This window comes from Lissotriton vulgaris, chromosome 4_1 (genome assembly GCF_964263255.1).
Source record: "Lissotriton vulgaris chromosome 4_1, aLisVul1.2, whole genome shotgun sequence".
Classification (NCBI taxonomy): Eukaryota; Metazoa; Chordata; class Amphibia; order Caudata; family Salamandridae; genus Lissotriton; species Lissotriton vulgaris.
Genome location: NC_141691.1, coordinates 240,807,002 through 240,823,510, shown reverse-complemented (window position 1 = coordinate 240,823,510; position 16,509 = coordinate 240,807,002). Strand labels below are relative to the sequence as shown.

The following is a 16,509-nucleotide window of genomic DNA, read 5'->3' as shown; positions in this document are numbered from 1 at the left end:
AAAATATCTCATGTGCATCATTTTCCTGCGTATGCCTTTCAAATTCACTACTTCCAATGCAAACTTCCTCTTAAGATTCCTTTTCTCAACACTCTTCTTTGAAGGCACATCTTAGCTCTGCTAATGAAGGTTGTTCAGCAAGCCAACTCTGCTCCCAGGTACAATGTTGTTGTAGCCCGATTCAGTTCTGAGGTGGAATATGGAAGTTTCTTTGAAGTCACATAACTATTTGTGTGAATCGTTCCTCCTATTAATATGTCTTTTTTAAATATCTTTTTGATGTTCCACTTACAGAACAGTCCTCTCACGTCATCCCACCTGGTCTGCTTTTTGAAGATTATTTTTAAATTAATACCTATTTTACAAAGTTTTCATGTACCATAGAACTATATTGCTTGCATCAAGACCTATTTGCCGGCAGAAATTACCATATGTTTCCATAGAAACGCCTTATTTCTTTCCTTGTCTTTGTGGTGTACCTTAGTTGACCTTTTATTGATTTGTTGTGGAATTTTATATAAGAATCCCATGCATTAAAAGCGCTGCCGCGAACATTAAATGTGACTAATTGCCTGTTGGAAAAGTTTCAAAGCATGTACTAAATAGTCTAGAAAAAAAACATATCAGATGTTCGTTCTGTGACACAGTTCTGCTGAATATTATGCATGTGAAGTTCACATGTATTACAATGCCATAGGAAACACAAAAAGAAAACATTTTGGTTGTAACACAGTATTTTGGATGATTTGCAAGAGAATTTTAGAATTTTTATTTATGTATTATTTACTCACTTGTGGATTTCACAAAGCGCTCAAGCCATTAGAAGGCATTTCTAAGCAATGTGAAGGGGGAACATCCTTTTCAACGCAACTTTTAAGACGCATGCCTTTACATCGCAAGTTTTACAACGCATGTCCTTACAACACATTGCGCTGGGGGGCGCTCTAGGAAAGGGAATAGATTTAATTTACTATCCAACACCTTCCCTACTATCCACGGGGACTGGAGTTGGAATAGTAAATTAAACTATTCACTATCCAGCACCCCTCAACACTATGCGTTGTAACAGCATGCGTTGTAGAACTTGCGATGTAAAGGCATGCGTAGTAAAAGCATGCATTGTAATGTCATACAACCGTGTGCAGATTAGATATTAATTTAGAAAAAATACTTTTTTGAATGTCTCAAAAATGGAAAAGACTTGAAAAGTAAATATTTACAGGTTGTAGGTGTCAGCCATTCTGGAGTAAAGATAAACTGACAAAGTTCTTTTTCCATTCTAAATGGCTGGCAAAATAGTTTAGAAATGGAATAGTCATGTATTAGTAGAGATCTATCTGCAAATATTTTAAGCTTGGAAGTCTGAGAAGTCTATAAATTGTAATCAATTCAACCCCTGTCCAAAGTACATTAGACATCTTCGTCAGTGATCTGATTCTCTCAATGTGTTATACATCTAGTTCATTAATGTTCCCCTCAAGTCATAAGGGTGTATGTAGAAAAAACACTTTAATGCTCCTCTATGTGGAGGGACATTTTTTGTCAAATGTCTAATATTCTCCGGAATTTGCTTCACCGCACATCTCCAGTGGAGAGAGCCACCTGTCCGCAAGGTTTCAACATTAAGGCGTGACCTAACGACTTGCAGCTATCGTTCTTGAAAAAAAATTGAGTTGACATCTGGCCACAAGTAGCACCATTTAGCAGCAATGTTTTCGATTCCAACTCAAATCTCTTGTTTATATTTTTTAAGTGCTTAGTTTGTTTTAGAAATTGCTACCACACAAGTGCAGTTTAATAAGAATATCAGCTACTTTACACATATTCACTACACTGAGAACAAAAGGGAATAGCTACACTACTCTATAATTGTCTTCAGATTTACATGTAAATATCTACGGATATATTCAGTTTATAATCAAAATGTTTTCAAGAAGATTAATTTTTTAATTTTAATTTAATTTTAATTTTTTAATTAGAAAAATAGAAAAGATGTAATTTTTTCTAGTCTATTAACTAACGGCTGGTTACGCTAGCTTTTTCTCGAACTGTATGCTGAAACAGCATACCTAGACATCTGAGTACCAGCATTTCTATTGCGTTTGGTGTTCTCACGTTCTAACAAATTCGTGGTACCACAAACATACTGCAGTATAAATTAATCAATTTGAAAGTGTTGGTTCCTTACCATGGGCCTACTTTGTAAATAATGCTCGAGAATTAAATATTTAAGTGCCCAAACCAAGTTTTAGGCCACTGTTAGTTCAAGAATCAAAATAGACACCAGGATCATGTCCTTTACTGGTCTTCTGATTTTGATAGTTTTAGGTGCCAAAGTGAAACTCTTAGACCAAATATTGAAGATCTACATATAGTGTCCTGATGAAAATAATTAAATCCTAGAGCAATACTTTCCTAGGTTCCTTATTTTCCTCCTAGTTATGCTGTGTATGCAAGTGGAAAACCTTTGATCACTTAGTCTAATTATAAGTGCCAGGTCAGTGACTGGCAATAAAGCAGAATGTCAAGAAATACTAGATAGTTACTTTTTATTGTCCATCTACCCTCTAGAATCTCCTGGTCATACATTCTTTTTGTAGCAGACACTGAAGCACATCCCTTATGCTCAATAGTAGTGGTTCTGTAACTATGTCCATGTAACATACATTGGAGGTGTGCCCATAGGGTTTCTAAACCATATTTTGAGTAAATAAAACCCATTAATTAGCTTATGACCCATAATATGTACGTAGTGGGGCACAAATTCAACAGTAAATGCTATCATGCATCCTCATTTCAATGTGATCAAATATGTAATGTCAAATTAAATTTTACCGTAATATATTTCAAAACAAAGTATTCTTCAGAATATCAGCAGTCTAAGAACGCCCCTCATATCTGTATAAAGTCACTGTACTCTTCTGCTATATTGTAACACTTAATATTAGTATTACAATAGCATTACTAATAATATTAGCCAAAAGAACCTAACTAAAACAATATTCTTGTTCAACACATGGTGGTAGGGAAGCAGCTCATAGAGCTGTAGACAAGGAAGGTAGCTAAGCCCAACTTGGTACCATCTTATTCTGCCGTGCTCCCATGCGGATTTGTTCTGCAGTTCTTCTAAAAGTGATTTCACCAATTTATGTTTGGCTTCCTACTAAAATGAGTAGACCCAGATTGAAAAAGCACCTCAAGGAGCCAGGAAAACATATATGAATTGGGACCAAATCACAAAAGCATTTATGGATATGGGAAGTAGTACTACATGGGTACTCTTTTACGTACACTACCATGCATTGTGAATCAACTCCCTGATAGTAAAAACTGCAAAATGAACACAGTTGTTTCTCTTCATCCTAATTGTACATGAAATGTGACCTGAAAATTCCCATTTTATTCCCCATTTTATATGTTTCACAAAGGCATGTCAGAGAACGTAAACGAGTAATACTGATGTGAATTAGCGACATTATATGAAGTTGCTAACTAGATCTGAACTGTGTGTATCATGCTTGGTCATATAGATGAACAGCTAGCAACGTTGTGCAAATGTGTTTTCAGCATTTTGTTTTTTTATTTGAGGATGATTAGTGTACACTGAATTCCAATTACCTTTACAGGTTTGTTCAGGAGTCACAGATGCTACCCCCATCCCTAACAATGCAGCCAATCACTTGCAGCACAGTCATAGCCCCACATCCACCACCTGCATTTACACCCACCGTGATGATCCCACATGCCAGCTTCTCCACCCACCAAGCGCTCCCCACAGTTCATCTACAGCAGCAGCAACAACAAGTTCAGCAGCACCATTTATATGTTCAGGTAAGATTATTCGAGAGCGTAAATTGTCAACAGATGAAATGGTGTAACTTATATAAAACAGGGAATTATTAGGAGGCAATGTAGTGGGAGAAGACCAATAATGGCTAGTATAAACCTTCTGTACCAATATTTAAAGGTTGCTCTTCGGTTGCTTCCAAGTAAATGTGAAACATTCCACCTTATGTTATAATGGTCAATATCAACAAGAGAGGTAGGGCGAAAATAGGCACTCCTATACCCCAATGAATCTATATTAACAACAAAGGAGTGACTGTGATAACAAAAATAAACTAGTGAGGTGTAGTGATAATCCGCTGTGTGCCGCAAATGCGATCAATGCTCACACACGTGCGTGCACACAGCGAATACTCTCCCTGTGTACGCCCTGTTAGGTCCTCCTCAAGGGAAGAAGCCTGGTGGGCTTGTAGGTCACCCGGTGTAAAAGGGAGGGAAATAACCTTATTTGTTAGAAGGACCCTCACTCACCACTAGTTGGTGACATGCTTCATCATTGGGTCCCCGCTGGGGTGACCGAATGTCTCCACAGCGTGCTACAACGCCTGGTTACAGCGGAGCAGGATGTGGTGAGTGCAACAGTGCCCAAATTAGGAGGTGACTAAACGTGAATGTGTGAGTGTATTAAAAAATGCAAAAGTTGTGCCTTTACAAAAATCTTTAATAATGGCCAACTTGCATTAGATAAAAACAAAGTGGGCAGACTCCCCAGGTTCTAAGTTAAGGAACCGGGGTCCTGATTAGGATCAAACATTGGTCAACATGTTTCTGCTGTTAAATTGCATTTGGCTCCGCATTCTTCAGGACCTAAGCAAAAGTCCTCCGGTGGTGTGCGCGCACTAAGGCGTACCCTCCCGGGAGGCTCTAAATGTGAAAAATATAAACAAATTATACAGTGCGGAATGATCGGATAATTTCCTTCAACAACCCCCTACAAATTCAGTAGGGATATGAAAAAATCCTGTAGGGAGAGAGAAGACAGACAAAAAACATACATGAGGAGATATTGCATGCAAAAAACATACATGGGGAGATATTGCATGCAATATCTCCTCATGTATGTTTTTTGTCTGTCTTCTCTCTCCCTACAGGATTTTTTCATATCCCTACTGAATTTGTAGGGGGTAATTGACGGAAATTATCCGATCATTCCACACTGTATAATTTGTTTATATTTTTCACATTTAGAGCCTGCCGGGAGGGTACGCCTTTAGCACGCGCACACCACCGGAGGACTTTTGCTTAGGTCCTGAAGAATGCTGAGCTAAATGCAATTTAACAGCAGAAACATGTTGACCAATGTTTGATCCTAATCAGGACTCCGGTTCCTTAACTTAGAACCTGGGGAGTCCGCCCACTTTGTTTTTATCTAATGCAAGTTGGCCATTATTAAAGATTTTTGTAAAGGCACAACTTTTGCATTTTTTAATACACTCACACATTCACGTTTAGTCACCTACTAATTTGGGCAGTGTTGCACTCACCACATCCTGCTCCACTGTAACCAGGCGTTGTAGCACGCTGGGGAGACATTCGGTCACCCCAGCGGGGACCCAATGATGAAGCATGTCACCAACTAGTGGTGAGTGAGGGTCCTTCTAACAAATAAGGTTATTTCCCTCCCTTTTACACCAGGTGACCTACAAGCCCACCAGGCTTCTTCCCTTGAGGAGGTCCTAACAGGGCGTACACAGGGAGAGTATTCGCTGTGTGCATGCACGTGTGTGAGCATTGATCGCATTTGCGGCACACAGCGGATTATCACTACACCTCACAAGTATATTTTTGTTATCACAGTCACTCCTTTGTTGTTAATATGTAAAGTTACAATACCATTATATCCCTTTTGCCTCTGGCTATGTCATTTGTTAACATAAATGTTTATTGTGGCTGTTGAAAGCCTAACCACAGCTGAAATTCCCATTGCATCTTAACAGGTCTCTGATGCGCGTTCGATTATGACAAAAATGCACACCTCTCATTGCTTTTTGGCAGACAAGTGTCTTGATTATTGTTTACTATTTTTCTCTGAATTCTCTCATTCAATAATGAAAGAAGGTTATACAATGTGCTTGAATTCAACATATTTAAAGTATCTATCAATGGCCATGCCCACAGAAGTACTGCTTCTGAGGCAGAGCATGCAAGGAGAAAGTATCCATTATCTATACCCTCCTATAGAGAGTCTAAGTGATTTCTAGGTGAACCAGTTATCTGCCTCCAGCATAAATTGACATGTACAAACCTAAATTAAAACTTAAATGGCACAAAAATGCTTTGTTCCTATATCATATTCTTAGATAAATTGATGGTGTGCATTAGAAAATCCGCATTTGAATTTAATTACATCTATTGTTGCAGAGTTCACTGAGTTGGAGTCCTCACAATATGGACATACCAGTAATAAATCTAAATATATATATATATTTACATAATATGCAAGGTCACCGTACAGTTATACAATAGCAACAGCCAACGCGTATTTCAACCCTCCTCAGGAAGCTTTATGAAGGCTATTGAGACCATAATAATGAATCGCTGAATTGTCATTTTATTTTTAACAAATCCAACGTATTAAAGGCAGTGAAAATCTTCTAGAGGCATATAACACAAATGTAGACTTCCTTGAAGAGTTAGTCCATGTAATTGTGAAGAAAATTCTACAAAGATTAGTGTATTTTTAAATTATGAATTTGTGAAGTTCAGTGTAGTGACCAATTCTTTATTAAGATGCCAATAAGCAGTGATATTTCATCATACTATATTTATTTCCCCCACAATAAGGTTGATCATTGCTTCAGAGTTTCCCCTTCAAACCGAAAAATTAATATTTCTAAAAAAAAAAAAAACTTTTCTGATGTATACTAAGTTCTCGAAGACAGGTTTGGCTATTGCAATGAAAACTCACATCCTAAAATCAAATCACATATCATATATTCAGTGATGCTGATGTTTTTCTTGACACATTTGTTTTTAACTGGGCTTAGTGTTGTGTTTTTTATAGCAACTGATAAGTAGAGGCATGATAGATATTAAAATAAATATTCCCTCCAATCTGGGCCATTAAAATGTACACACTATGACCACTGACTTACTGGCATATTTTTCTCAGTGTGAGGTCTTTTAAATATGAAGCAATACTCATGCAGATGCCAGATTTAGTGGAAATCTACTGATTGAAACTTCCACACCTAACGGTTTCACAATAAGCTATAAACATGAGCACTGGGTGGAACTAAATAGAAAATCTAATGGGTTAATTTATGTCATTTTAACATGCACAGATTATTTTACCATGATTAATAACTGTTGATTTTGTATTGAAGCAATGTATGCTTATAGACTGGCTTTCTGATAATTGCAAAGAGTTGTCTGCTTGCCTTGAAGAGTGACTGGTCGGAAACAGATTTTAATCAATACCAAACAAGAAGGAACCCAGAGCAAACTGTGCCAGAGATTAAGTATGGATTTTTTTCAATTCAATTTCCATTGTCTTCTACAGATGCAAGCCCCGGAGCCCATACAGGGATCTCAGTCCCAGCGCATTTTCCAGCCTTCTCACATCCAGCAGCAGAACACTCTGGGCTATTTCCTGCATCCACAGCAGCAGAGTCAGACAGGCAGCTTGTCCGATCTGCCTGAAATGCAGCTACCGTAACAGCTGAAGAGGATAAGAAAGAGGAGGTGTAATCATTTGAAGGGATCAATGGAGTGAAGAGTATCCTGCCTTTAGGTCTGAATGATGATGAGGAGCGTGAGCCTAATCTCTGGAAAGAAGCAACAGTCTGAACCAAAAAAGCAGGGGCTGTGCGCTTGTACTAGACCAATGAGACACTTTAGCAAGTTCAGGAGTCTAAAACTGTAGAGCAGCAGCTCCAGAGAACAAAGCGGAGTACAGCATGATGCCTAGATATATAGGTTCTCATGCTAGAAAAGACTGAAATAGTGTAACGATGATACAGGTTGAAGAATATAACATGGGATAAAATTGCACCTGCTAAGGATCCCCACGTTAACTAAAGCTCCATGGGAAGAAAGTGACCATTACTTTGCTACACAAATTGCCTCAAGTTAAAAAGTATCTGCTGGTGGGGTGGCAGCCACCGTTTATGGCACAGGTTACAGTGTTTCTAAGCCATAGATATATAGAGCAAACACTTTAAACTAAAGTGCTTACGTTTTGAGTAGTGGGAACATTATATTCGAATACCAGCAAGGTATAAATCAGGTGAGCAGGAATATTTTACACCGGTCAAACAAATGGCATTCACAACGTTGATGAACTACTCAACATGCATCCAAGAAATTCACTGTGAATTGGAGAGCAGAGTTTGGGACCATCACATAGCCTGCCGAATTGGGATCAATTATAGATTCTTTAACTAATGTTCAGTTGTTGGTTGGCAAATAGATTTTACTACATCTTCTACTATACCTCTACCCAGATCTAGGACTTTTTTCAACTGTTTGCGAAAATGCTGCTACTTTAATGCACAGTAATACCGGATTTGCCTCTGATTCTCACAGACACTTTACCGGGTCAAATCAAATGGAGTAAGGTGTGTGAGACTTGTTCCTTCGATTACACGAAGAATCACATTCTACAATCTTATAAATCTAGCCAAATATGTGTTGGGATATAGGCAGTGAACTACAACTCCCACTTTTTAATATTACTCGAGACATAGTTGCACATTGGCTGAACAGATTAAGCAAATTTATTATTTTGGTGAAAGAAATAAAATATTTATTGATTATACATTTATTAATGGCACATATGATATCACCAAAAAATAATTGATACGTTTGAAAGTTTAAAATCTATAAAGAAATGATGCATTTTATTTTTTATAAAGCTTTAGTCTGCACTGGTATGTTTATATATTTATAGAGGGAAAACATATTTATTCTATATTGAGTGTACAAAGAGGCGTTCCTATTTGTTGGAGTCTTTTCGCCAAAAAACGCCTATTTATTTCTAAATTTTAAGTTATGAGAATTTCAATCATTCGGAACTTTATAACATATGCTCATTGAACAATTTCCAATTCCTGTGTAACAACCATAACATATGTCCTTAATGGCCTAATGCACAGAGCAATTTCTCCCATGAGGAGTTTTGATAAAAGCAGTAACGCTGAATACGTGTTGCCTCACCGCATATTTTATCCCTAAAGACTCTTGCCGAGGGCCACATGCACTCCTACAAATGTTTGGAAGTTACACAAATCTGAGGAGGCATTTGTGTAATTTTATACATTATTTACACATGTCGACCTTGAGCGTGAGTAAGTATATCTTGTATTGTCCAACCTCTATTTGACCAGAAAAATTGGGTGCATCTGCAACCATTCAGAGATATTACACAACACGCTGTACTCAAACTGATCTAATAGATCACACATGAACACACCATAGACCAGATGAAACGAATCTGGTAGTAACTTGTTCACAAATAAAATCACCATACCATACCCCTAATGTTAACGTTTTTGGTTTAAATCTTTATTTTGCTGGTTAGTTCTGCGTGGTATGATTTTATATACCTATTTTGTGTCACTAGCTTAGTCAAATGTTTTAATTTGATTTCCTTTTCTTCAGTACTCCTTTCATATTGAGGGAGGCCTCCCATAACCTAGAGAGCTTTCTCCTGCATCATCTCGTTTTTTGTGTTAATGCCAACTCCATATTCTTGGAGATGTATGTAAAAAAAGGATAATTAATGCAATGCCCCTCTCAACTGTTTGTCCATTTTGATATGACCTACGTGGCTCCTCTACCACTTATTCCCTTCTCTCGTCCATCCTCTATCTGCCATATCAGTACGAAATAGAGGCAGCAGTCAATACAGACATATATGACATATAGATCTATATATATATATATATAGATAGATATATATATATATATCCACACACAAAATATATATTATATGTCCTGAGGCAAAACACCAAAACTAGAAATTGTCCACAATGCTTAATTTCCACTAAGATTACGCACACAGAAAATGTACAGGGCAGGCTCTTAATCTGCAGCTGTGTAAACATTGCATTCATAATAAATGTTTATGTGATCTATGTATTTGTGCGATATTGAAGTACGCACAAGAAGCAGATCACAATGTGAGGTTACACTTACCTTCAAATGTGTATGTTTGCATAGGTATATCTGTTAACATATACCTGGGCTATTATTTTTTGTTTGTGGCCTTTTATACAATAGTGACATGCATGCTATCATGTGAAATGTGTTGCTGACTCATTGCTGTACCGGTGCCCTACCAAAGTCATCAAGTTATATTCGTATTGGTCCAATCTGGTTGTGATGGGAGTAGATAGGCGGCTTCAAATTTATCCAGCAAAGAAGAGCACATCAGAGAGAAAGACACATTGGCATTCTTCGGTTTCATCCAAACCTTTTATGAGGCTATGGCCAACGTGTAAGGACTGGATTCAAGTCAGATTTCAGGATACCCTCATAGGATAAAAAGTAGACACATTGTGCATCATTTGCATAGTCAGCAGTTATCCTGAAATTCCGACTTGGATGCAGCCCTTCTGACCACCTTTGTATTATTAGGTCAAAACTAGTAAAACATGATTATTGCCGCCTGAATAGAGAAAGATGCATTTTTTGCTGGTAGGCATGAAAGTTGTAATGTATGGATTGCTTTATGAATCCGCAAACATTCTCACATTTGGCAATCCTTGCTTTTTGGATTGCTCATGCTACAGTATGACAATTTGAGGCACTCCACCGTTTTATGGGCCACTCTGCATTGCACTACACCATGCTAGAGTTCATTTTCATTCAGTTCACTCCCTATTGCGGCATATTATAGGACTGCTGGCCTGGGATATTCTCCTGAAAGTTTCGAATTTGAATCTCTAATTTTGCCTTCAATGGAGGTTAAATCTGAGTGGTCATCTAGTATAATAAAATGAATGAGTCTAAAAAAAATGTATTTTCTACATTCTAGTTTTTGCCACGGTAGCTTCGGTAAATTCATTTTTGGGCTTTGTCCACCGGAAATGTACTATTATTAGATGCAGTACGTGTTTATCCACATCGCTGCTAGAGACTTTCCCCTGCTGTGCTGGACAGCAATACAAACGGGTGTGGTCATGACGAGCTCAGCTCGTCATGAGCACACGAGCACTGTGCTGCATTACGAGCTGAGCTCGTCATGAACATGGAAGGGGTTAAAGATTAATTTGGAGATCCGGTCTAGAGACAGAGTGAGCCAAATAGGCCAGTCTCATCTTCTGTTGTCATGCATGCAAGGGTTGCACATGTGTATCCCGGGGAGCACCCCTGTTTTTAAATGGCATCTTCCCAGTAAAGCAACTTTCTAAACATCAAAAACCAAGAAGGAACTCTTACAAAGCATAAATCGGGGGTCTCCAACCTTTTCAGTAATAGGAGCTTCTTATGCTCAATGGAAATCATACTGAGCTACTATTATTAACAGAGTGCTAATAGTGACCACCTTGGATAAGATTATAATAGTGGTCACCCTACGCAAAATTACCAGCAGTGATCACCTAAGTGGACCAGGCAGGATTGCAAGCAGTAAAGTGAAGAAGGCTTTATCAATTTGCTGCGACACCTTTACATGGTTAATACACACCAACCATAGTTGCAATACCCTTGGTACAAAGGTAATATTAGTTAGAACTTTCCCCAGCATCTCATGATTTGTCACTCAAATATCACCTTTAACCCTTTCGATGCTGATGACGAGCTCAGCTCGTCATGATGCACGGTTGAGCTGTGCTGATGACGAGCTGAGCTCGTCATGAACAATGGGAAAGTGGGGGCCTGCAGCACAGGAGGGGAAAACACCTAGCAGCCAAGGTGTTAAATATGTTTTCGGAAATCCAAATCATTGTCTTCAAACATCAGCTTATAAGTTCTGAAAATACACACATTTAAATCTTGAATATTTACTTTTCCATTTTGGAATATATGTCAATTCAACCGAGCAATATCTTCTCATTTCTGTGCTCCTCACAGGACAGCTTCTTACAGGTGGCTGAAGAGCCCTTAAGCTATTCATTGAAGATGCTTTCTTCAAAATATGGGGCTTATCAATCACTCTGTTTCCGACCCAACAACATGTATTTTTGAAACACAACCCTCAGGTCCACCCCAATGGGATTTAATTTAAACTCTTAACGTTCGCCCTTTTCATCACAGGTATATCAGAACTGGGTGGGGCAGCAGATGCGTGAAAAAACAATACAATTGTTATAACATGTTGCCTTGAAAAAGGCAAATATAAGGGCTTTTTACGTCACCTCGTCCTGAGGTTGAAAAAACTGCTTTATGATACCTCACGAAATATAGTTAAATATACAAACATGCAAGTACAACATGATGCAGTACGTGTCCAAAAAATGTGTTTTTCTGTCAGGCATGTAAACTTTAGAGCAATTGTCACGTAAAATATAATTTATTTTCAAATCAAAAATTGAGTGCTAATATGGTTTAATAATATCCTTAGATTTGTCCAAGAGGCCTTATGCTTTAAAGTGTATTATAAGTATTGGTACGAACTGTGACTTGTTTTGAGGGAAATTATAGATGGCATTTTGAAAACTGAAATTTCGTTTGTTGCAATGGCATTGCAATATATGCTAAGAAGTCTAAGCAAACCACAAAGTCACACAGTTTTCTTATGTTTGCCATGTCCAGCTCTAACTTCATGCTATACTAAGAGTTGAGACTAAAAAGTTGAAACCTCCACTGAGTCATAGACTCATGTGTACAATTTTGTTACATGCACTCAATTTTGAAATTCTCCAAAAAATCGAAACTGTATGGACAGAATTGTAAAAATTGTGGGGTAAAACGCGTCCTTCCTTCCGCAGATTCTATAAGGGGGTCAATACGCAAGCACAAATAGGCATCAAATGGTAGGACATATTTGGGGGACTACTTGCTAGCTATGAAGATAGCATGGTCAAAGAATATAAAGTGTAGATTTTGAACTGAAAGTGACAGAATTCTGGGCTTTTGGAATCAACTGTTGTTGCTTCTAGGGGATCTTGATTCTCATGTAACTATGTTTACAGACTGTTTTCAGCAGTTACTTGACAAGTAGATAGTTTGGCTGTGCCCTTATGTGTCAAGTAAGACTGTTTGGGGTCTCTGGCTCCTGTACTCCCCAGGAACTCACCTCATCATTTATCCTTTGTAACTGGCAGTCCATCCTTACATTGACTGAATGGAAGTTCCTTATTGGAATGTAGTCAATGACTCCTTTCCGGTTGAAATAGTTTGCCACTAATAAATAAATGAATAAACATTTCTGCTCTTACTCTGTGCTGTAGTTATTAACTGAGGTGGGCATCTATCCCGCTAAACTAATACCCCAATTTATTATATCCACACGACAAATTATAAGAATCGAACTAGGCTAACCACCACTGAATGGTGGGAGCAATGGTTGTATTTATGTATGTCCCAGAATAAGAGGTTTCTCCTGCTGCCAGAGTAATAAAAATTAAAACAGTCTACAGTAATCCAAATCAAAGAATGTAATTCTTGATTAACTTGGCTAGATTAAAAATTAGGATAACCACATTAAGTGTTGTCAGCGACAGATGGGGGTTATCAGTACCCTTCCATCTCAATTGACATCTGCACTCTGATGTTGGTTACCACAATTTCCATTCCATTCAAAACCCGACTGACAGTAGAAGAAAGCGTGGGTTCTACAGAGTGTTGTAGTTTGCTTGTGACTTCAGATTTATGGATTAAGTACATCAGGGGAGATATGAAAAGGGCTGTAATTGAGACTTCAGGATCAGCTGTACATTTCTTCAGGAGTGGGGTGACTAAAAGCTTCAGCTATTAAAGCTCTATCACTTTAGGTGGGCCTGACAGATGGCATAAGACAAACTCCTTGATACATGAAGCATGGGTGTTAGTGGGAGAATTATGCATTGAAGTTATAAAAGCTTCAGTGTGTTTTGTAAAGTGCTCTTTTTTCATACAATATGGTATAAATGGCTGCCCATTCGCTCCATGGGATACAAGACAACTCTTACCTGCCCAAAGGTATATAGCCCCTGTAGCAAATTAATGGCTCATTTATTTGACCCCACTAACAAATTTCAGGGTTCAGCTGACTTTTTACGTGTTTGCTCTCCATGGCTAAAATGTGCCTTAGGTGTGAGTAAATATTTGCCCTAATAAATATTTCAGAGTAGGATGTCATGTCTATATAGTTCTGTCTTTGCATATAACACTGTCTAACAAACAATATTAAGGACTGGGTCACACTATTATGTGAATGATTCTGAATGATAGTTATATTTTTGGTTCGGCCAGTGCTTACATTTGTCTTCAGAACCCATTGTCCTGAAATGTTTTTTGATTTTATTTGTTGGTACGGGGTGTTAATTCCAGTTACTTAGTATATTTAAAACAATACCCATTGTTCTAAATACTTGCTCTAAGTAGCATGCTATCAGACCATATTTATTTTCACTGTTCTGGCATAAATATATGCATGACATACAAACAAAAATTCACTGATACATGTTAATGTGACACATTTATTAGTAGATGAGCAAAGGTTGAATTTCAGTTTATTAGCACAATACAGTGCACCCGACATGCAAAAACACTGTGTAGTGCCTTGCACATTCCATTCTAGAAACACTTTACAGATGAAAACAACTAGGACTTTAATCACAAAGCATAATTGCTGTGATTGTACTGCTCTGCATGGATTTAGCCTCTTGTGCCACTCTTTCTAACTATTATACGATAAAAAAAAATAGCCAGGCATAAATCATAAGAGAAGACCCACAGAATATAATAACATATTTCGAATTGTTGAGGCCCGCCCCATCACTGGTATTAACACACCATACATGCAGAGAAATTAGGTAAATTCAGTTAAATTATTGCCATAAACGTTATGTAACAGTGTTGACTATTTCCCTAAGTAATCAGGAAGATGTTGCAGTTTTTACACTGTGTTTTCGACATCGATATAAAGTCCAAATAGTAACCTTTTTCCAAGTTATTCCCTTTATTTTATATACCCATTTTGTGCTGTGAATTGATATTTGTATTAAACTCTACTCATTTGTTTTGGGGTAGTCTTTAAGGTTCTTTTGTAGAAGACACGTATAGGGGGTTCGGTGTCCACGTGTATACTCTTTTAAACATCGAGAATTGTATTGGGCTGGTCTTTGGTAAAGAACAACACTTGGATTGTTTTTCACATCTTTAATTCGTTTCTTAAACGTCTGTGCATTGGCCTGTAGTTAGAAAATGCATATTTTTGTATTCTCCGGTTACGTACATGTTATTCTGTTGTTATTTAAAAAAAAATGATTGTGATAAATTTGTTTGTAAAATGCCACAAGATTTCCAGTTCCTTGGAAGGTCAGGAAGCTTTAATAAAGTCTTGCACTTTTTTAACATATTTGTAAATAAGATGCTGGTGGATACTGCCATGCTGTACTGGAAAAGCCAGAAAACTACCTTTGTAAATACTGTAATATATTTATTGTAAAAATCTAGAAGTTAATATGAGCTTTAGTATATTTTATACGATGTCAAATATGGAGAAATTTCTAAGTGTTTCTAATGTATTTTGTAAAAATAATGTGTGTCATATTCAAACTGTCAACTAGAAATTATTGAATCCATGTCTTTACACAGCTCTTTGTCGGTGTAATCTGTGGCCTCATGAAAAGCTTTAACAGATTGTAAATACTATTTTGGAAAAAAGTAAAGTTTAATTTTTAAACCGCTTAATATATGTATCTTTTGTCTGAACTATGCTGGTCTCCAAATGTCACTAGTGAGTAAAACAATGATTAAAATCAAATTTCTGAATTATTTATACTTCATGCTTTTACCTAAACAAAAGATTCTACAGTTTATATAACGGAACAAGTTAACAACTGAAATGTCACTTTGTAAGATTTACACGGTATGAGAAATGTGAAAACACATATTTTATATAGGGATTCAATGATGAGCATCATATTTATTTAGGTTCTATCAATAGGACTTTTTCAATGCGCAAAAGAGCTATTTTAAGTGCACGTTTTGCTGCGGTTATGCTGTAATTGAGCTCCAGCGACAAAAAATGATTGATAGAGGAATATACTGTTACAAATGAGGCTCTAGAAACCGTTGTAGCTTTACTAGGTGTGTTGATTTCACATATTCTTCTGTGTGTGCCACCCTCACACATCATGAGGATGCCTAAATCTTTTCCATGGCAATTCATCCCTAGAAATACCATTGATAATCACAACGGCGATCCAGACATAATCAAAGGCAATTTCCTTACATAGCGAATGTGGCACAAATAAAAGAAAAACAAGCATTGGCAATGCCAATAGGTCTTGCCGCATAGTGGAGCTTAGTGGTGTGGACAGGAGTGAAGAGTAGAGTTATGAAGTAGATTAAAGTGTTGTGGATGATTTAAAAACGGATCACATGATTCAAACAACAAAATGATTACATAATACTGTCATTCAAGCAATGCTGGATTCTTAAATGTAGTCCATCAACACCGCTGCAATCCATGTGTAAACAATTTTGGCTTTGAAACAGAACTCCCAGGTACCAGAAGGTCAATGAGAGAGCCAGCCAGGGGTGATAAAAGACTGCCTTCTGTGCAAACCA

The 16,509-nt window shown here is 37.5% G+C and overlaps 1 protein-coding gene across 2 annotated transcripts in view; it reads left to right on the top strand.

Moving 5' to 3' along the window:
* Positions 1-15,663, top strand: part of LOC147718624 (neuronal PAS domain-containing protein 2-like) — a 552,138-nt gene extending 536,475 nt beyond the window's left edge. For both annotated transcript variants that reach the window (XM_086918582.1, XM_086918581.1), the window contains 2 exons: positions 3,627-3,831; positions 7,349-15,663. In XM_086918582.1, the coding sequence (XP_086774708.1) occupies positions 3,627-3,831; positions 7,349-7,504 (361 nt within the window). In that variant the 3' untranslated portion in view covers positions 7,505-15,663. The remainder of the gene's footprint in view (positions 1-3,626; positions 3,832-7,348) is intronic.
* The last annotated feature ends 846 nt before the right edge of the window (positions 15,664-16,509 follow it).